This window comes from Astatotilapia calliptera, chromosome 14 (genome assembly GCF_964374335.1).
Source record: "Astatotilapia calliptera chromosome 14, fAstCal68.1, whole genome shotgun sequence".
NCBI classification, from domain to species: Eukaryota; Metazoa; Chordata; class Actinopteri; order Cichliformes; family Cichlidae; genus Astatotilapia; species Astatotilapia calliptera.
In genome coordinates this window covers 34,254,115-34,276,270 of record NC_137435.1, presented here as the reverse complement: position 1 = coordinate 34,276,270, position 22,156 = coordinate 34,254,115, and the positions used below count along the sequence as shown (strand labels likewise).

At 42.9% G+C, this 22,156-nt stretch overlaps 1 protein-coding gene and 1 long non-coding RNA gene across 2 annotated transcripts; one reads left to right on the top strand and one right to left on the bottom strand.

Annotated features, from left to right (window-relative positions):
* The first annotated feature begins 2,136 nt into the window (after positions 1-2,136).
* LOC145420184 (uncharacterized) lies at positions 2,137-5,152 on the top strand. Its single transcript, XR_013901481.1, has 5 exons — positions 2,137-2,438; positions 3,254-3,492; positions 3,852-3,940; positions 4,053-4,225; positions 4,389-5,152. It is a non-coding gene; the product is annotated as an uncharacterized LOC145420184 (long non-coding RNA).
* A 12,272-nt stretch (positions 5,153-17,424) lies between these two features.
* On the bottom strand, positions 17,425-19,586 carry kcne4 (potassium voltage-gated channel, Isk-related family, member 4). The gene is made up of 2 exons (XM_026192454.2): positions 19,437-19,586; positions 17,425-18,877 (listed from the first exon to the last, which is right to left on the bottom strand). The coding sequence occupies exons 1-2, from the start codon at positions 19,457-19,459 to the stop codon at positions 18,313-18,315; spliced, it is 588 nt and encodes a 195-aa protein (XP_026048239.1). The 5' UTR covers positions 19,460-19,586; the 3' UTR covers positions 17,425-18,312.
* Positions 19,587-22,156: the final 2,570 nt, after the last annotated feature.

Below are 22,156 nucleotides of genomic sequence, written 5' to 3'. Positions count from 1 at the left end.
AGTCAGCCACCGATTGTGCAAGTTCCCCCACCTAAAATGATGACAGAGGTCAGTAATTTGCACCAGAGGTACACTTCAACTGTGAGAGACAGAATGTGAAAAAAAAATCCATGAATCCACATGGTAGGATTTGTAAAGAATTTATTGGTAAATCAGGGTGGAAAATAAGTATTTGGTCAATAACAAAAATACAACTCAATACTTTGTAACATAACCTTTGTTGGCAATAACAGAGGTCAAACGTTTACTATAGGTCTTTACCAGGTTTGCACACACAGTAGCTGGTATTTTGGCCCATTCCTCCATGCAGATCTTCTCGAGAGCAGTGATGTTTTGGGGCTGTCGCCGAGCAACACGGACTTTCAACTCCCGCCACAGATTTTCTATGGGGTTGAGGTCTGGAGACTGGCTAGGCCACTCCAGGACTTTCAAATGCTTCTTACGGAGCCACTCCTTTGTTGCCCGGGCGGTGTGTTTTGGATCATTGTCATGTTGGAAGACCCAGCCTCGTTTCATCTTCAAAGTTCTCACTGATGGAAGGAGGTTTTGGCTCAAAATCTCACGATACATGGCCCCATTCATTCTGTCCTTAACACGGATCAGTCGTCCTGTGCCCTTGGCAGAAAAACAGCCCCATAGCATGATGTTTCCACCCCCATGCTTCACAGTAGGTATGGTGTTCTTGGGATGCAACTCAGTATTCTTCTTCCTCCAAACATGACGAGTTGAGTTTATACCAAAAAGTTCTACTTTGGTTTCATCTGACCACATGACATTCTCCCAATCCTCTGCTGTATCATCCATGTACTCTCTGGCAAACTTCAGACGGGCCTGGACATGCACTGGCTTCAGCAGCGGAACACGTCTGGCACTGCGGGATTTGATTCCCTGCCGTTGTAGTGTGTTACTGATGGTGACCTTTGTTACTTTGGTCCCAGCTCTCTGCAGGTCATTCACCAGGTCCCCCCGTGTGGTTCTGGGATCTTTGCTCACCGTTCTCATGATCATTCTGACCCCACGGGATGAGATCTTGCGTGGAGCCCCAGATCGAGGGAGATTATCAGTGGTCTTGTATGTCTTCCATTTTCTGATGATTGCTCCCACAGTTGATTTTTTCACACCAAGCTGCTTGCCTATTGTAGATTCACTCTTCCCAGTCTGGTGCAGGTCTACAATACTTTTCCTGGTGTCCTTCGAAAGCTCTTTGGTCTTGGCCATGGCGGAGTTTGGAGTCTGACTGTTTGAGGCTGTGGACAGGTGTCTTTTATACAGATGATGAGTTCAAACAGGTGCCATTCATACAGGTAACGAGTGGGGGACAGAAAAGCTTCTTACAGAAGACGTTACAGGTCTGTGAGAGCCAGAGATTTTCCTTGTTTGAGGTGACCAAATACTTATTTTCCACCCTGATTTACGAATAAATTCTTTGCAAATCCTACCATGTGGATTCATGGATGTTTTTTTTCACATTCTGTCTCTCACAGTTGAAGTGTACCTCTGGTGCAAATTACTGACCTCTGTCATCATTTTAAGTGGGGGAACTTGCACAATCGGTGGCTGACCAAATACTTTTTTGCCCCACTGTATATGGAGGCAACTGTGCCCAGCCAGTGGATTTGAACCCAGGATCTTCTTTGAGGTTGGACAAGACTTCAGTCTTTTACATTTATGCCTGGATATAGATTAATAATAGGTTGTCCCAATTGACTGTATATAAAAGATGGAAGTAGCCACAGTGAGATCACCCATTTCTTTCTGGCCTCCATATTTTGATGCCTTGATATTAATATTATTGTTTTGGCTTCACTTATTTATTTGTTTGTGTGTTTTTTAATTTAACCAGAAGCAGACATATTTGGTCGAGAGGACGTTATGCTAATTTATTAGCAAATGCTAGCTAGTATCGTTAACAAGCTGTATGAGAGTTTTGCACACACAGAGAAGCCTGGTCATTAGTGCTGAATATGATAAAATAGTAGCATTTTAATCAGAAAACACAAACTTCTTGGACGTCTATACCCAGATAGCAAGGAGACATTGAACAGATGTTGATTTTCCATCTGAACCATCAGAATCGTCAGGATTGAAATGTCAACACTAAACCAATGTTGAAACAACATTAAAATACTGATGAAACCTTACACTGACATTGAAATAACATTGATTCACTGTTGTTCTGTCATCGTTGATTGTTGATCTATTTATAGTTGACAAGGTGACAACAATCACGTTGAAAAACCATCGATTTATGGTTGAGCGGGAAATTAAAGCTGCTACCACTTGGACTATTCCGCAGCACCCCTATCACATTGGTACATCCCTCCAGGTAACCATTGTCTTGTACAGTAGAGCGGGACATTAGATTTACTCTCAGCGGAATTGACCGGAGAAGGCATCAGTTCATGCACTGCACTGGCCTGCACCACGATTAGTATAAGGTAAGAATGAATGACTTTTGTTCTATTCGTTATTTCCACGGTCGCATTTGGATAACAGTAAAAAAAAAAAAAAAAAACTTGTTAATGTAAAGTTTCGGATAAAATGTGGGAGCCCGAAATTGTGTCTACTTTCATCTTACAATCCGGCAACAAGTAAATTGCACTGCAAACAAAGTCTATCAACAAAGAAAACATTTTCGTTTCATACTTTTCCGTTATATTCCCTTACAAAGCTAGCTTTAACGCTTCGAGGGTTCCTTTGTTCTTGCCGTCGCCTCGGCGCTTGACCCAGACTTTCGCTCTGTAGTTGCTTTTTAGCATAGTACTACAAAAAATTGTAAATCTGTGATATATGATTGATAAACGTAAAGGTAACTGTATAAATGTGTTCAATGACTTTGTTACTTTTAATGATTGGAGAGCACCCGCTTCGATTCGCACTCAATTCAAACTTTACGCTGCACGCTCACCTAACTTGCGTTTGCACCTTTTGTCCACACGTAAACTGCGTTTAGCATTTACGTGTGGACGAGGAAGACGGAGAAAACGCAGCGTCAAAGGTGTGCGCCTATTTTGACGCCACACTGTGCGCCAAGTTTTTGTCTCGGTGCCATGAATTCCTACAATGGCAGACTTAGACAAAATACTGTTAATGTTATTATCTTCAGTGTTTAAATGCTTACATATACGGGTTTGCTTGTAATTGTTGCCTATATACATTTTAAGCTATTATTTATTATTTAGTTCAATCAATAGATCAAGTTTTGTAGTGACTATGAAATATATTGTAATTATCTGTTTCCTGTTTATCCTAGACAGGGCAAAAAAGGACTCCAAATTAAAAAAAAGATAAAAATGAAAGACTGGTGCATTGTGCAGTTTAGCACTGGTGGTACAGAAATAGTCCCTAGATCATGGATAAATGGGGAGAAATTGTCATGGCCTCCATATCCTCCGTGAGACACATTCAGGATCCACGACGCAGTAAAGAGGAGAGTTCATCCTGGTGCAACATGGCTCACCTATGCACCAGTCCGACTTCTAATAAGCCATGGTGGGTATCATCTGGATTGGTGTTGTATAAATGTAACAATAACAAGTTTTTTTTTTTATTTCACAAACATATCTTTGATTGCTAAGAATTTATGATCTTGTCTTTTATACATATCTTTGGTGCTTGCATACTGCAATATCACCACATAATATAGTCCAAAAAGTGGAAGCTTGTAAACTTTTTATAAATGCAAAGCCGTATACACTTGTGCACTTCAAAAAATTCCGTGTATACTGTACCTTCTTGCACATCTCCGTTTCCTGTGTGTGTTGTTATAAATCAAACTGTAACTTTAGGAAAAAATATTCCAAAAGCACATTTGTAATTACTTATGACCGTTTTCAACTTTTTTTCTTTAGACCAAATCCCCTGTACACATATAGTGACTCAGAGGATGAGCAGCCCACAAAGAAATGGTTTCCCCAGGCCCCTCGAGTGAAAATACCAGGTAATAAAATACTGTCTAGTGTCTTTGTACATATCTGTGTGTGACACAAGGAAACTTTTGATAAGTTGTCTGTATTCTTAAATACTTAAAAAAAATTATCTTTTTCTGTCAGACCTGACGAGAGCTGTTAACGAACTCCGTGAGGAGGTCAGAGCCATCCGCAATACCGGCTGCAATGAATCGGTAGATGCTGGGGTACTGCCTCTGGATTTGCCCTTGCACAACATTGAGGAGCTAAACAATGCAGAGCCAGCTCTTCAATCACAAGAGGCAAATAAGGCAATGGTAAGTATATAAAGGTTATGTACACTTTGTAACTATAAAGTGTAATAGCTGTCAGATGTGATTTAAATACATAACAACGGCCTGTTGGTTAAACACACAAGCACTTGCATACACATTTAAGACATGAGACACGCTAATTCCATCTCTTAAAATGTGTCTATAGGTGAGACGCTTTGCCTTGATTGGAGCCTGACGCAGCAGTTAGGGGCAAACTCTATGTCCGAGTTTGTCTTTGCACAAGCAGTGCAGAAATGGCTCCGATACGCCCCGGATCATTTGGGTGGTGCAGGACGCACATCATGCAAAAAATTACAAACTTCTGTGAATCATATAAACGTAAATAGGAAACTGTCTTTTAATAAAGTATTTAGCAAACGAAACATGCCTATTGACCTTTTTTTGTTTATTTTTTTTCTCTGTTACGTCACATGCAATGCTTTCTTATTTTAGGATATTAATATTGACATGATACATTGTGAGACATTTGGGTTTTTTTTTTTATAAAGGGTGTCCAATTTAAGGAATAAGTACAATTATGTGTTTAGGTGGTTGAAGTATTGATGGAAACATGCAGTAGTTTAGTATTTGTTAAAATACCTATAAAGAAAGGTAGATTTCCAGTCATGATTTAACTGTTGTTTTAATAAAAAGCAAATATGCGAAAGAGGTGGAAAATCAACACCATAGCTCAACAGTGTTTCAATATCAGAATCTGACATTGTTTCAATGTCAGCAGTATTAGAAAATATAACGTTGAATCAACGTCAGGTTTCAACATTGATTCAACATCAAAACCTGACGTTGTTTCAACGTTAAAAAAGGGTGCAAGAGTGACGTTAGGTCAACGTCACACTTCAACGTTGATTCAATGACACAGCCTGATATTGACTCAACATTGTTTCAATGTTTCCTTGCTATCTGGGTACCTCACACAAAGTCAGATAATTCCATTAGAAATTTTCACAAATTTAAAAACACACCAGGAGGTCCAGTGCAGTCACTCTACAAGAATACTGATTGTCAAGGAGCGGCTGTGTGTAGGCAAGAGAGGACCCAAACGCATGGCTCAAGACACAGGGGGAAAAACTCAAAAGGCAGGTCTTTATTAACAGGAACACAAAGAGCCATACAAAACGGAACTGGGAGAAGCTAAGCCACAGGGGAGACACCAGAAAACGCACAGAACCATGAGGGACGACAAGACACAGAACAGAGGGGGACGCTGACATAAATACACAGAAGGTAACGAGGGAAGTGGAAGCACACAGAACACAGTTGAGGACAATTACACACGACAGAGCGGGGAGGACACGAAACTGAAAATGCTGATGCCAAGACGCTGACCTTATACATAACACAGAAAGTGCACAGAGACAGCCGAGAGAGGCAGAGAGAGAGAACACGATGTAAAGAGGAAAACACGGGACACAAGGAGTGGAAGCAAAGCACAATAACTTAAATCACTATATGCACGGTCACACAGAGGGAGACACAGACGACAACACGAGGGGAAAATCCAATTACCAATACTGAACAGAAAACCTAGGGATCTTAAGAATACAAATGAACAGAATGTCAAAACTCAAAACATCAGTTCAGAAGTCCTGGGACCATGACACTGATTGGATACAGCTTACTGTGGTTCTTCTTTCAATCAAAGCAGCTAGTCCTTAATTTTAAGCCATGTCAAACTCCCTCAAATCCTAACGCTTGCCCATTTGTCTGCTTCTAACATCAACTCTTAGGACCAAATGTTGACTTGCTCCCTGATATATCCCACCCACTAACAGGCAGTGTTTGGAAGGTTACTTTTAAAATGTATTCCACTACAGATTACAGAATACATGCCCCAAAATGTAGTTTGTAACATATTACGTTAAGTTACTCAATGTGAGTAACATATTCTGAATACTTTGGATTACTTATTATACTGCCATGCTTTTTACAACTACATGAATGTACTATTGCTGTGTGATTTATTACTATTACTGAAGACTACTTGCCACAGAGCTAAATTTTTTAGCTGGTATTAGCTGAGGTTAGTTCATAGACTGCTTTCAGAAGTGCACATGATTATTTGCAGCAAGCAGGTTGTAACAATGCTAGCTTGGTGGCGAGTAGCCTTCAGCAATCGTAATAAATCACACAGCAATAGTACATCCAAGATTCTGAAGTGGCACATAACCCAGGTAGCTACCACAACTATCACAAGGTAGTTGCCGTAGACTAACATTAGTTTTTTTTAAAAAGAACTTAGTTCCAGATGTTTCTTTAGGTTGGAGGTGGAGCCTTCTGACGCTATGAGCAGCTTGGTTGCTAGCAAACAGAGTTTGCATTGAGTGGTTACATTATGCCAATCCCTTTCTTCTTTAAATATGAAATGGTGTCGGAATTTCCAAGTAAGAAATGCATTCCTGCCCGTGCACTGTTGGCTCTGTTGTGCTGGCTTTGGGTCCATTGTGTAACTGATGCCACCAACATTAACAGTACACTTACATTAGTAGGGATGGGTACCGGTATCGGTTCTGACATAAACGGTAGTAACCAGACCGAAAAGCAGCGCACATTTCGGTGCTTTATTTCGGTGCTTTTTTCTCCTGAGCTGTGATACACTTTAGATTCTAGCCAATCATTTTACGTTTCCAAGGATAGTAGGCGGGTCCAGGTACGTACGTTCTTTTAGAGCAGAGCTACAGATTAAAAATGCCGAAGGAGGACCGGTCAAACATTTTCAAAATATGCAAACTCAGCAGCCTGCAACAAGTGCTTTAAGCTGATACTGTGATACTGTCAAGGAGGTAACACCTCAAATCCGATGAAACACCTGATGACGCATAGCGTTTTTTTTAAAAGCCGAGAAATGCGCCATATTTGATAGCTTGCTGCGAGACCTCACTCCGTGCACATCTACTGCGGGTGGGTTGCCAGTTATCGGACCTGGAGCAACATCCCCCAAAAACCCGAAGAACAGAGTCCTGGCCCCTAGCCCTGCCAGTGTTGCAGAAATGATGACGGATGATGATGGCAGCAGCAGCTGTTCTTCTCTGCGTGAGTAGCTTAATGTTGTTCGTGTGTAATTTACGTTGAGTAGGCTAACCACGTTATTACATTAATGCATGTAAGGTGAACTAGCAAACATCATCATAGCTACATGCGGCTGTCTTCTTGTTTGATGGCAGATACTCCCTTCACCCTGGCCAAAAAGGCTAAAATGACCAAAGAAAAAGTGGAAAACAGTTAAACATGAGAGGTTTTTGGACAAAGTTTGTGTTTTTTTTTCATTGTTTAAGCACTGCTTCCAGCCAAGAGTGATATCATATATGCCCTATAGCTGCAGAAAAGGCTAACATTGTTATCTTTTTACAAAAAAACAGCCGAACATGAGAGGTTTTTGGACAAAGTTGGTGTTCTCCATTCTTTAAGCACCAGCACCGTTTCAAAAGTACCGGTTTGGCACCGGTATCGGATAAAACCTAAACGAGACCCATCCCTATACATTAGTGCCTATTATTTCGTGTTTTGTTTGTGTTTGGGCGAATGCGTGGATTTACAAAAATTAGAGAGGGGATAGCCTAACATATAAAATAGGAAAAGATCGCCGTTTAATCCATTGTTTTCAACAAAGTAACTGTATTCTAACAGTTACTCATATTTTGTATTTTAAATACGTAACGCTGGTACATGTATTCCGTTACTCCCCAACACTGCTAACAGGTACCTTCATGGAGTGCTATTCACTTCACCTGTCAGTGCTCATAATGTTAAGCCTGATTGGTGTTTATTGATGGCCCAAGTCTACAATGGCATGGACACTGATTCTCCTCCAGCTTAATATACTGAATGAATATACAAACTCTGTATTATGAAAATAATTGTCATTAACAGGCTTGATTAGCTGTGTTTTCATTTATTTTGTACTTTACAGTCTCTTCTCATTCTTGACTAGTACCGGTGTCCCTCCAGACCAGGAAGACAGATGCAAATTAGCCTTTTGGCTTAGGTTTCCATAGTAACACTTATTAGATAAAAGGTTGACTCCAGACTAATGTTTGTCAAAAGGAAAACATGACTATCCACAGTCTGAGAGACAGAAACACATTTAACATGCAAAATCACACAACACTCACACTTATTAGCTTTCTCTTTTGAGTGAGCTGACAGGTGTGTGAGTACTTTCAGTGGATAAGAGCCCGTTTACAAGAACTAAAAGAGAAGGAAGTTAGCACACAAACAATTATTTTTACTGTGCTGCTGTAAACACTACAGAAGAACACCTCTCAGTATGACCTGAGAGCTCACTGGTTTAGTGACTGTGAGAAAGATAGTATTATTACGGTCTGCCCAGGAGAATAACTTCAAAACACAAGGCAATATGCTGAGAAGCTTTCTAAGATTAGGCACTAATGGTCTCTGAGATAAAGATCAAAAGGTCAGAATCAATACAAGAACTCCAAAGAAAGTTGTGGTTCATCAGAAGAATCTGAGTACATTTCCATCCTCGTGTTATTAGTCTGCAAGAGGCTGTGAGAACAGTTCATACAGTGTGGATTAGAGTGGCATACTGAAATGCCACGTAAGGAGACAGAGCTCCGACGCCTGACATCCTCGTGAGGTGAAAAAAGGAAGGTCAGCAGCTTTAGATTATGCACCTGTAGACTATAAGTACACAAAAATATCAGTCCATCATTAAGCTGTGAGTACTCTGTTAGACATCTAAAGCAAAGTTAACTCTCAGAGTGATTTTCTGACTAACTCTCAGCATGGCTCAAGTAATTGCTTTGGATTTGTGTTATAATTTTCTCCATCTTATTGACCTAGAAAGGATTGGGCATGCACACAGCAAAAGATCCATGAAGATTGTTCTGGTTAATCCCTCAAAAGCGGCAGATAATAGAAAAAATTACAAAAATTACATAAGTATGAAACAGTTTAGATTTTAGGATGTGAGAATTTCTTTATCGCCAGAAAAACATTAGTTGGCAGAACAATAAGTTTTAAATTCAGCACTAATCTATATAACTTTACAAAGTTGCTTTATATGAATATGTTGCAAATTAGCTTCCTATTCATATTCATAAGAGAGCATCAGTAACATAAAGAGTATTGTAATTGGGACTCTGATGGATGCCAGCTCAATATTTTACTCCAGCATCCACATGATCAAATATTCCAAAGGGAATATTTGATCATGTGGTACACTCTGTTCTCACTTTAAACATTTAAGAAAGGTGTTTGTTCTGTGGGTTCAAGGTTGTGGGCACTTTTCACACTATATACAATAATTTGATCCTTTGTTAATATACTACCATTGACTATAGCAGCTTTAAACCTTCAGTATTTTTACAAGATTTGCTTTCCACTAGATAAAAAAGACCACTAGCATGATAAAGAGTTTCATATTTCTGATGACCTGACAAATCCATCCATCCATCCATTTTCTTCCGCTTTATCTGGGGAGGGTCGCGGGGGCAGCAGCCTGAGCAGAGAAGCCCAGACCTCCCTCTCCCCAGCCACCTCCTCTAGCTTATCCGGGGGAACACCAAGGTGTTCCCAGGCCAGCCGAGAGATATAATCTCTCCAGGGTGTCCTGGGTCTGCCCTGGGGCCTCCTCCCGGTGGGACATGCCCAGAACAACTCACCCAGGAGGCGCCAAGGAGGAATACTTGTCAGATGCCCGAACCACCTCAGCTGGCTCCTTTCGATGTGGAGGAGCAGCGGCTCTACTCTGACCCCTCCCGGATGGCTGAACTTCTCACCCTATCTCTAAGGGAGAGGCCAGCCACCCTTCGGAGGAAGTTCATTTCCGCCATTTGTATCCGCGATCTCGTTCTTTCGGTCACTACCCACAGCTCGTGGCCATAGGTGAGGGTAGGGATGTAGATCGACTGGTGGCGCCAAGGAGGAATCCCTGTCAGATGCCCGAACCACCTCAGCTGGCTCCTTTCGATGCGGAGGAGCAGCGGCTCTATTCTGAGCCCCTCCCGGATGGCTGAACTTCTCACCCTATCTCTAAGGGAGAGGCCAGCCACCCTTCGGAGGAAGTTCATTTCCGCCATTTGTATCCGCGATCTCGTTCTTTCGGTCACTACCCACAGCTCGTGGCCATAGGTGAGGGTAGGGATGTAGATCAACTGGTAAATTGAGAGCTTCGCTTTCAATTTACCAATTTACCTTCACCTAGACAAACCTGTGCAGCGTCCGCATCACTGCGGCCGCAGCACCAATCCGTCTGTCGATCTCCGGCTCCCTTCTCCCATCACTCGTGAACAAGACCCCGAGATACTTGAACTTCTCCACTTGGGGCAGGAACTCATCCCCGACCCGGAGTGGGCACTCCACCGTTTTCCGGCTGAGAACCATGGCCTCAGATTTGGAGGTGCTGATCCTCATTCCCGCTGCTTCAAACTTGGTTGCAAACCATTCCAGTGCGAGCTGGAGGCCATCACCTGGTGAAGCCAACAGAACCACATCATCCGCGAAAAGCAGAGATGAGATTCTGAGGCCACCGAAGTGAAAGCCCTCCGCCACTTGGCTGCGCCTAGAAATCCTGTCCATAAAAATTATGAACATAATTGGTGACAAAGGGCAGCCCTGGCGGAGCCCATCACCCACCAGTAACGAGTCCGACTTATTGCCGGCAATGAGAACCAAGCTCTTGCAACGGTTGTATAGGGATCGAATGGCCCGTAGCAATGGGCCAGATACCCCATACTCCTGTAGCACCTCCCACAGGACACCCCGAGGAACACGGTCGAATGCCTTCTCCAAGTCCACAAAACACATGTAGACTGGTTGGGCAAACTCCCATGCGCCCTCAAGTATCCTTGAGAGGATAAAAAGCTGGTCCAGTGTTCCGCGACCAGGATGAAAACCGTATTGTTCCTTCCCTTATCTGAGGTTCGACCAACGGACAAACTCTCCTTTCCAGCACCCTGGCATAGACTTTCCCAGGGAGGCTGAGGAGTGTGATCCCCCTGTAGTTGGAACACACCCTCCGGTCCCTCTTCTTAAAGATGTGGACCACCACCCCGGTCTGCCAGTCCAGGGAAACTGCCCCTGATCTCCACGCAACATTGTAGAGGCGTGTCAACCAGGACAGCCCTACAACATCCAGAGCCTTCAGGAACTTGGGGCGGACCTCATCCACACCAGGGGCTCTGCCACAGCTGTTTAACTGCCTCAGTGACCTCGCCCCCAGAAATTGGCGGGTCATCCCCCTCATCCCCAGACTCTGTTTCCTCCTCGGAAGACGTGTCAGTGGGATTAAGGAAGTCCTCGAAGTATTCCTTCCACCGCCCAACAATTTTCTTAGTCGAAGTCAGCAGCGTTCCGCGAGCACTATACACAGTGCAGGTAGAGCACCGCTTTCCCCTCCTGATGGTTTGCCAGAATCTCTTTGAGGCAGTCCAAAAGTCTTTTTCCATGGCCTCTCCAAACTCCTCCCACATCCGAGTTTTTTCTTTAGCCACTGCCCGAACCGCATTCCGCTTGGCCTGTCGGTACCTGTCAGCTGCCTCCGAAGTCCCACAGGCTAACCAAGCCCGATAGGACTCCTTCTTCAGCCTGATGGCTCCCTTCACCTCTGGTGTCCACCATTTGGTTCGGGGATAACCACCACGACAGGCACCAACCACCTTGCGGCTACAGCTCAGTGCAGCAGCTTCGGCAATGGAGATGCTGAACATGGTCCATTCGGACTCAATGTCCCCAGTCTCCCTCGGAATGCTGTTGAAGCTCTGCCGGAGGTGTGCGTTGAAGATCTCACTGACTGGGGCCTCTAGGCCTTCCCAGCACACCCTCACTACATGTTTAGGTGCACCAGGTCTGTCCAGCGTCCTCCCCTGCCACCTGATCCAACTCCCAGTAGGACGACAGACTCTCCAGGTGGAGCACCTTCCAGCACCCCACCCAGGTACTCTAAGAAGGCTGGGTACTCTGAACTGCCACTCGGCCCATAAGCGCAGATGACAGTCAGGACCCGTTTTCCTGACCCTAAGGCGCAGGGAGCAAACCCTCTCATCCACCGGGAAGAACCCCAACGTACAGGCAGCAAGCCGAGGCGATATTAGAATACCCACCCCAGTTCGCCGCCTCTCACCAGGGGCAACTCCAGACTGAGACAGAGTCCAGCCCCTCTCCAGGAGACTGGTTCCAGAGCCCAAGCCATGCGTAGAGGTGAGCCCGACTATATCTAGCCGGTACCTCTCAACCTCACGCACTAACTCAGGCTCCTTCCCCACCAGAGAGATGACATTGCATGTCCCAATTGCCAGTCTTGGTAGCCGGTGATCAGTCTGCCAGGGCCTCCGCTTCTGGCTGCCCTCAATGCACCCAAACCCTACGGTGCCTCCTGCGGGTGGTGGACCTGCGGGAGGATGGGCCCATGTCCCCTTTTAGGGCTGTGCCCGGCCGGGCCCCATGTACTAAGGCCCAGCCACCAGACGCTCGCCCTCGGGCACCCTCCCCAGGCTTGGCTCCAGAGCGTGGCCCCGGTAACCCTATCCCGGGCTGGGTAAACTGTTCCCTCGATGTTTTCCTCATAAGGGTCTTCTGAATCGCTCTTTGTCTGGTCCCTCACTCAGGGCCAATTTGCCATGGGAGACCCTACCAGGGGGCAAAAAGCCCCCGGACAACATAGCCCCTGGGATCCCTGGAACACACAAACCCCTCCACCACGATAAGGTAGCAATTCACGGAGAGGGACCTGACAAATGCAAGTTCTAAATAATTCCATTGACTAGTTTTTACCTTGCTGTTGTCTAACTTTGAGCTGTTTCCGTGACTATTTTTAGAGGTGTTTTGCTAAAAAAAAAACAGCTCCTGGTGGAAATTGGGTTGATAAAGGTGCAGTGAGCAGGACTCACTGCTGGGTTAGACGTGTTATTTGAGGGAGCTGCAGAGCAAAGTGCGAAACTGAGTGTCTTTAAAATTTCCACCAGGATGTGTTGTGTCTCTGCCTCGTTTCTACATTATCTCAAGACCTTCAGCAGATGGATAACAGATCTAACCTGCACTTACACTCACTGCAGACCCACAGCAGGTTACAAACATGCAACTGATGTCTGTACTTTGATGAAATCTGTTTACAAGAAAGGTTTTTCATCATGTGGTCTTGATACAAAATGTAACAAGTTTTTTTCAATTCAGACACATGCTATCAGCCATTCCTCCACTGTGCTGTTCCTGTCTGCTGCTGCTGACTGGATGGCATTTCTCTGGGCAGTCGTCACATTGCACACTGATCAGCGCACTGCATGAAATCACCTTAATGGTGCTACGAGTAACCCCAGCCCACTCTCTCTGTGGACCTAAGAAGAGTTGCGGGGGGGGGGGCTTATGCAGCTAATAACTACCTATGGCTTAGTTAGTATACATTGTCTCTTGATGCACGAAAAATTAGCTGCTACCTGTAAGGCGATGTAAAACATTTATTCAGACATACAGCACAATTCAAATACTTCTGCTAATCCAGCCACTTACAACACTAATGCCAATTATATTTATAGGAAATCTGAAAGAGAGAACAAAAGGAAGAGGACAAGGATGGAAAAGGGGAGAGACTATGTTGGTGGTTGGTAGTGATGGTGGTGTGCGTTTGTGTGTGTCTGTTTGTATGTGTATATGTGTGTGTGTAAAAGAGGCCTAAGGCAGGACGCAAGCTTCACCATCGACTCCCACAGGGGGACACTAATGACACACATCCTGCTTCACAGTGCAGGAGAAGCTCCATGCATCACATCTGCTTCTTATTCTTGCCCTTGTTACACTCCCTTGTTCTCTTGCTTTCCTGCCCCACTATGTCTCTCACACACTCACACAGACGGTCTTAGATTGTGAAATAGGACAAAGGCAATTTGCAGATATTTTTCCCAGAGACACAGCAGTGCACCCTCTTTGACTTCCTGGTTGATAATAAATGAACGGTCGAATGTGTGGCTGTGGGTTGGCTGTACATCAATAATTCATGTGGGTGTTTATGTCGGAAATGCGATTTTGAACGCTTCAACAAGTCTGCATCCGTGTCAGAGTGTCTGGAGGTAAGGAAGACACACAGAAACAGAGATGTGCACAAAGGCTCCTCAATCACACTTTTGCTCTTCTTCTCATAGCATTACTTAAATGTGTTGCGTTCTGAAAAGATGACCTTCGTACGCTTACAATGATAGTAACACGTATTAGCAACTCATCCACTAGGAATGTCTATAGTAATATAATAATACAGTTTCTTTTCTTTTTTTGGTAATTGATCACCAGAAAAGAGCCCTTTAATGTTAATGCATGGAATGGGCACTGGGGCCTGACTACAACAGCCTAAAGAGTCATATCTCAGAGACTCTGAGATATGACTCTGAGGATCTGAGCCATCCACTATTTGACCTGGATGGCTTCATTTGGATACTGAGAAGGCTTAAATTTAGATTTTACAGTGTGTGGACACAGCTGTAACCATTTGTTTACTGCCAGGCCTCAATGGCGCAAATTGGACTAACCCAAACTGGACCTGTTGGTGTTGGTAGTTTTTAATAGAATTCTTTTTTTCATAGTTGTCTGCAAGCCCTTGCTATAACTACAAGCTCAGAGGTAGCACAATTTAAGAAAGTATGATGCAGACTGGAAATGGAGAATTCTTGGCTGCTAATTCAAAGGTTGAAGGTAGGCTACATGCCTCAATTTTATGGTGGCCCTGAGAGACCAAACGCAACTTAACAAAACACCAGCAAATGCTGCACAAATACACACAAAAATGGAAGAAGTGAGACAATAACATGATGGAACAGCTGTGGAAGTGGCAGAAAACAAAACATGCAAAGGATTGAGCCACACTTTTACAGAGGAGGATTAGTCAGTGTTGTGAGGGGAAAAAAAGATGGAAGGTAATGTGTGCTGTATTCACATTATTCATATAATACTGTAGATACGTTTGCTGTTAGTCGTTTACTGCAGCTCTCAATCACTTCCTTTGTATTTTGTTAGCTTTCATGGTGCTTTTTCTACTTCTGCTGTGTTTTGTGTGCTTTTGTAGTGTTTTTCTATTTGCTGGTGTTTTCTTAAGTTGCAATGCATTTGGGCTCCCAAGGCCACTCTTCCATTTCAATTCTGTGTGGCACTTTTTAGTTTCAGTATGATTCAGAGAGTAACTAGGTCCGTGTCACTGAGGCTTTATTCCCTTGAAATTACATCATTATTATGATTGTCACTTCAAAATAGTGGACAACTTAATATCAACTGTTTAGTGGTCACATGTCACGTCTGCAAAACCTCAATGTTCTGTGCTAATTACCCCCGACACCAGACTTTCCCATACCTATGTCTTCATGTCACCATTCCAATGCACCAAAGGTTCCACTTTCCAGGTGAGTTACCCTAAAGTCAAGTCATTTAAATAATAAGCCTGCCTAGACTTTTGAAGCCATATGACAGCACAAGTGAATTTAGGTGTGCTATGGGTCAGAGTCTTACTTTAAGTACAGTTAAATTGTGAATAAAAGATAGAAAGAGTACACTGTACACAGCCAAGCTAGCTGCTGAGGTAAGCCACAGTGGTGCTTTGAGATAAATGCTAAAATATCATGCTAATATGAGACTAACAACTGAGCTGAGCCAAGTTAGCATACTGAGCTAAGTCAGCATGCTAACTTGGACATAGTGAAAATGCAAAAAAACTAAAAACCCCAAAAACAAAAAAACCCTGATGTTTGTTATTGTATGTTTAGCATAAAGTAAATAATACAGGTAGCTATAAGCATATCTACATCCTCAAGCAAGCATAAATTTCTCATGAGAATCAAGCTGTTCAATGTTGAGGAGACATTGAAAGTGTTAATCATCCATATGGGCTTTATTTGTGCTGATGCTATGGCTAAATACCAATTACTGTGCTAGACAAAAATAATTTAAAACAAAGAAAACAAAAGAAAGCCACACTACCAAAGCATAAATCTGAAACAATTCCTGACCTCTGAGGCTGAGACTGGATACTCTGTGAGTGCTTCACTGGTTGGGATTTTATAAAAGAAGGTCAAAGCAAAAGCTCAAGGCTCTGTGCCAGTAGTCTAAATATCATGTTTAGGTCCCAAGCATAAGCATTCACTAAACAGTGTTGGTGGTGCTGAATACTTATGAAGTCAAGTGTTTCAGTTTTTATGTTGGTAATAAACTTGGATCACACTGACATTTGCATTGGGTCTGCTTTGATTCACATGAGAACTTTCAGGGGAGTGGGTACTTCTCTTGATAAGAACTAAATGTCTAATCTCCCGGGATGAGGCTGAAGACCATAAAAACTCATAAATCCATAAAACCAAATATTTAGTGTAGCTGACTTCCTGCCTTTCAGTTCACTGAAATGTATTTACAATGGTGTTAAATTGAGCATGCCAGATAAACAAAGAAGACAAACCCAGACCCTTGCCAGACACCTTGTGGGCCTATCAGGGCTGATACAGTGTCAATACATATACGTCATAAAGTCTTTACTTGTATTCCCCGTGGCCTTTGTTGGTGCTAATGTTGGTGTGATGAGTTGTCATTGCAGCTGTGAGCCTGCAGCGCTGCTGATAGCCCATGTTTGTGTGCGTGTGTTATGCTGGTGGACGGGGTTGATGATGCGGTGGAGGAAAAAAAGACACACACACACTCACATAAGAGCAAACTAAAAACTTGACATCTTTTCCCCTTCAGAGGAAAACCTTGGTGAATCATTGCTGCTGTCTGCTAGTGCTCCGTGTCAAATCACCACACGATAATGGAGGCTGATGAGTCTACAGATGCTGTCTGCGATCCCTCAGGTGGTCTGCTATGACCTTAAACCCCCACAACAATAAAAAAATATTAACAATAAATAAGGAAACAAATGGATTAAGGCTTGTTAGTTAGCTGATGGTAAAGGTTTGGGCATGGTCTGTGTTTAAACTAAGAAGCAGAATTGTGTTTACTGTGATAACCCCTGCTGTGTTTTTTTCAGAACTGTGGAGGTTTAACTAAGGATATGTGCAAAGGAGATGAGCTTCAGAGGCAACAATACACTTATTATCAGCCCTATTTTGCATTATTCTAATATTAATCAAGGCTTTCTAAAAATAGTGAGTATTTCTCCTCATTTCATCTCCATCATCCTTATTTGTTAGGAGCAACAACTACAACACTGCCCTCCATTGGTGAATCATTACAGTGCAAGAAAAAAAGACCTGAAGCTTGTGTTGGGTTCAAAAGCATTTATTCTTTCTGTACCACTACAAAGATTCAATTTTAAATTAAGCCTTACAGTGTGACAAATGCAAACCATATGTACAGTGCAGTGGTGTCATCAAGTAAACCTAACTCAAAGATTGTGTACAAAGCTACAATTACATCAGAGCTTTCACTATTTTTCAAGTGGGTTCCAGGTATACTTAAAAAACAAAACAACCCCCCCCCCCCCCCAAACTTAGGGTTGGGTGGGCCAGAAAGAAGCCAGGTTCAGTTTCAGACAAAATATTTTCCCCACAAGAAAAGTCATCTGTCTTCCACTCATCCCCCTGCAGCAGGGTGAGTCATCAGCCCAAACCAGTGCAGTGGAGCTCAGTGTGGCGTCAGAAGAGAGGGTGGGGAGCTCCAGCAGGGAGGCGTCACCACAAAGTGAAGAAAAAAAAATCATGAATATACAGTAAAATCATAGAATATATGAGCAAATACTCTGATTTACTTGTATTGAGGATATCTGAGTTTGACATGAACAGAATTCACCACTTGGAAGTTCTTCCAACATATAACATGTAAAATGACATCTGAATCTCAGCTTGTAGTTTTAAATAAAAGCAGATATACATTTAAATATGTGGCCTAATGTGGTGTCTGTGTGTGGGTTCATGCTGCCGCTGGGCACTCACTCATAGCCGTGACACCCTCTAAGTGGTCTGAGAGCAAAATCTAAAACATTTCACACTCAGACTTCTTTGACAGTTCCCAGTCCCTTACTCATATCATGAATAATGGTGGCTTGGGTAGTTGATGTTGGGCTGTTTAAGGCTCCTCTGATAGTAAGACGTCAGAGGACATCCTGATCTTCTCTCATGGTGATGTTTCTTCTCTTTTGGAATGGGGGAGGTTCAGCCTGAATCATCCCCGCTGTTCTCGGTTCCTGGCTTCGCGCTCTCCTCCGGTCCCTCCGCCGGTCCCTCCGCCGTGCCGCTGTCGGACTCCTCTTCTATGGTGAGGCGCGTGTCCGCGGAGGAGCACAGGGAACTGATGCTGCTCTGCTCCGTGCACAGCACGCACGCCAGCGCGCTTTCATAATGAAGATTCCCAAAGTGGCCGCCGTGGTTGTTGTAGAAAGGCAGGGACACCTGCATCGAGCGCAGTCCCGAGGCCGCAGCGGGGCAGCTCAGGCTGTGCTTCTTTGGCAGTGCACCCCACTCCCGCTGTTCCTCCTCGTGCACCAGGCGCGTGAATATGTTCACCCTTCTTTTCTCCCTCCTCTTGGAGCGGAAGTAGCCTAGCATTATAGCACAGAGGAAGACTCCGTAGAAAGACATGACTATCAGTATGTAGAGGTACGCGTTCCCGTCGCTTTTGTCTTCTCCGGTGCTCTGCGCGTGCAGGACGAGGCGTTTTGGTGAAGCTGTGGAGTTTTCCGAGTGCTCCATTTTTAAGTGCAACTTTTGTATAGGGGACCTAAAAAAAAAAAGATTTCCATCCATAAATATAAGACTTTCTGTACACTTGACGCACGCCATACGCGCGTGTTTTACGCACAAGACAAAGTTTCTAAAGAGTGCCCCCCCCCCCCCCATAAATAGTTTTTAAAATTTTACAATTAAAATATCTTTCACGAGTTTATCTCCTTCTTTAACATATGTAACTGTTAAAAAAAATTCTATCCTTTTCTCTCTTTTATTTTTTTTAACTCCAGTGTCCTGGGGCAAGCTAGGCGAGGTACCGATACAGGTCGCCAGTCTGAACCGGGGCCAACACTGAGAGACTGATAATCAATCACAGCTATAGGCGATTTAGAAAACGCTAATTGCTACCCTCTTCTATTCATGCACTGATTGCTTAAAAATATAGTTTTAAGGGTTTTTTGTTTGTTTGCTTTCAACATTTTGCTCATTTACTATATTTTAATTAAGGTTTTTGTGCATTTCCCTAAAGTTGAGCAAAAGTTACCAGCAGTCAAAAACAGATTTAGTCTCAAACTAAACATTAAGAAAAGTGTCAGGATTTGTAAACTCACCAAACTGAAGAGCGGTGTCTCATGTGGACCTTTTTACCACTTGTGTCTTCTTGCAGCTCTTCTGGAGTTTGGCAGAACTACTAAAAGTTAGAAGTTATTTATACCCTTTCCCTGGAGCGTCATCGTGAGTCACATGACGGGGACTGATTGTAAGATGAGCCCTCTGTATATGGAACCCTTGAGGGAGAATCTTGTGTTTAAAAAAAATGAAGTAAAGTACATCTCTGAATATTCTTCACACCTCTGGAGGATTCTTATGAAACTACCACATGCTCATGAGTACTTTAGATCTTATGAAGAATTACATCACATCTCCAGAGTCCAGGAGAAAGTGGCCCCTGGGAGGGCGTAATGGAAAAATACTTATAGACTGCAACTGTTTAGAAGCAGCTGATGAAAAGTGAATTAATCCTGGAGTCACTGCTCACACTCTCTGCTGTCAAAGTCTATTAGAGTCTATATCTTATCGGACCACTCTATTTTTCCATCAATCTTCTGGACCATTCCGAGGCAAAAACTGTTTTCCATTTCCTTGCAAATGAGCCTGAGGTCTATGGATAAAATTTTAAAGATGTGTTTGAATAATGTAGGGACTTCATTTCCAACACATCTGTGCTGACAAATATTCTGAGAACTCTAGTCTGACGGTGGTCTTTTGAATCTCCAGCAGAAGTATCAGTGTAACAATAAAATAATCAAAAAATCCATCCCAAATAAAAGTGTATCAGTGCTGTTAGCATGACAGTCTTACAATCAGAAGTATTTTAGTGTCCTAGCTGTTAAAGGAGCCACTAACTGATTTCAATCTAGTGGTTCACCTCATGGAACTCATGGAAGTTCTGCTGCAGACTTTGTTCTGTTCTTCTGTTGTTGTTCTAGCATAATTTCCACCTGTTGGACCTGGTTTAAAATGAGATAATCAGAGAGGCTGAGAAGGAAAACCATTTTAGCCGATGATAGAGGGTTGAAATGTAAATGCACTTCAGAAGACCAACACATTTTCTGTCTGTTGTTTTAGATATCAAATGTTCTCTTCAAAATCCAGGAGTAACCTTAAACATATATGTAAATAAATAAAAAGTTAATACTCAAGTGCAGTAACAGTTTTTATGTAGCAGAAGAAGACTAAGTATAAAATATCAGTGTATTAGCAAAGCACTATTTTTACACCTTCAGCAGTTATTGCAGTATGCAGCAATAGAACTGTTAGTTTGGAGTTTTGTATCTGATCATTTTGATAGTGTAACTCTAATACTGACTGGCTCTTTGGTCTCTTCTTTGGTCTCCACCAGCCACTTAAAGGAAATAGCTCTACTTTATGTATCATGTATGAAAGAGAGCCAAGAGCATTAGGTTATTATGAGTTGTTATAAGGCAGAGAAGCGCTGCAGATTCATGTGAGATTCCCAAGATATTTAAAAGCTGGGGTTGAAAATTAAAGGTTTTGATAAAATGCCAAAAATTGCAGTTTTTCAAGTGGCCACTTGAGGCCAGCTCTAAAAGCACGTTAATCTGCACAGAACGTGATGTTCAAATGGGCAACTTTATACGAGAAATAACCATGATTATGGCATGGAGCAAAGACTAGTTTTGAGTTCTACAGATATTTTAGCCATTTCATAACAACTGCTGGTAAAACACAGAACAATGGTACAGTTGAAAAACACCTTAGTTCTTCAACACAGCCTGAACTAACTTCAGCTTTCTGTAATTTATTTGAGTAATCAGCAGGAATAGTGTCAAGGCTTCTTGACAGACATCTTGATCCCAAGAGGATCCCACACTGGTTCAGTGATGCTGAGGTCCGGGCTCTGAGGAGGGCTGTACCGGCTGATAGTGTTCCACTCTGGGCTTTGGTATGCTTTTATTGCATTGGCAGTTTGGGATCATTCCCATGCTGAAGCCGTTGCCAGTCACTGAGTCACTCTTCCACTGACATCATTTCTAAAAAGATTTCAGCGCAGATTTATCACACTAAAGAGGCAGGTGCTCTCAGGCCCATTGTCAGATACTTGATGGATTTTTTCTATTGATAACATAACTTTCAGATACTTTTAACATCTTTTTTTAGACCTGTCACTTCATTTGTCCTCACTTTAACGGTTTTCTCAAACTTTTTCAGGACACACTGCACACCATGTAGCAATGTGTCAGATTTTTTTTTAGCTAACAGCTCTGGAAATTACCTTATTGGTGCAAGGTACAAGGACTGAACTGAAAATGATTGAAAAGCAGCCAATGTCCAACGAAAAAAGTTGAAAGGCCCTCAGAAAGCTGGAGAACTTTTGCTCAAGACCTTTTTTTTTTTTTTTTAATAAATTCTAAGCACATCTGGCAAAACATGAAGAAATGGAGGGAGACTCTTTCGCACAGTAGAGTTCATTCTGCTTAACTCCCTTTCTGTAAAATTCTATTAAAATTACTATGTTCAAAGTAACAAAAATAAATAGGGCTCAGATAAAAGGCCTGACCCTCCAGAAAGCAAAGCTAACATAGATGTTAAAGATCATGAAGGTCCCCTTGCAGTTTTATCTTCCATGTGATGTGACTGACCTGCTGACTGTTTGTGTCATTTAATTTCAAGGGCGCCTTCATTTGTTTTAAAAACGTGGCATCCAAAGGAGATTTCACCAGACACAGCCAAGGATCAGTTTGCAAACACTCCAAAGTGACTCCTCAAAAATCCAATGACTGCTGAGCATTAATGGTTGAATTGAATT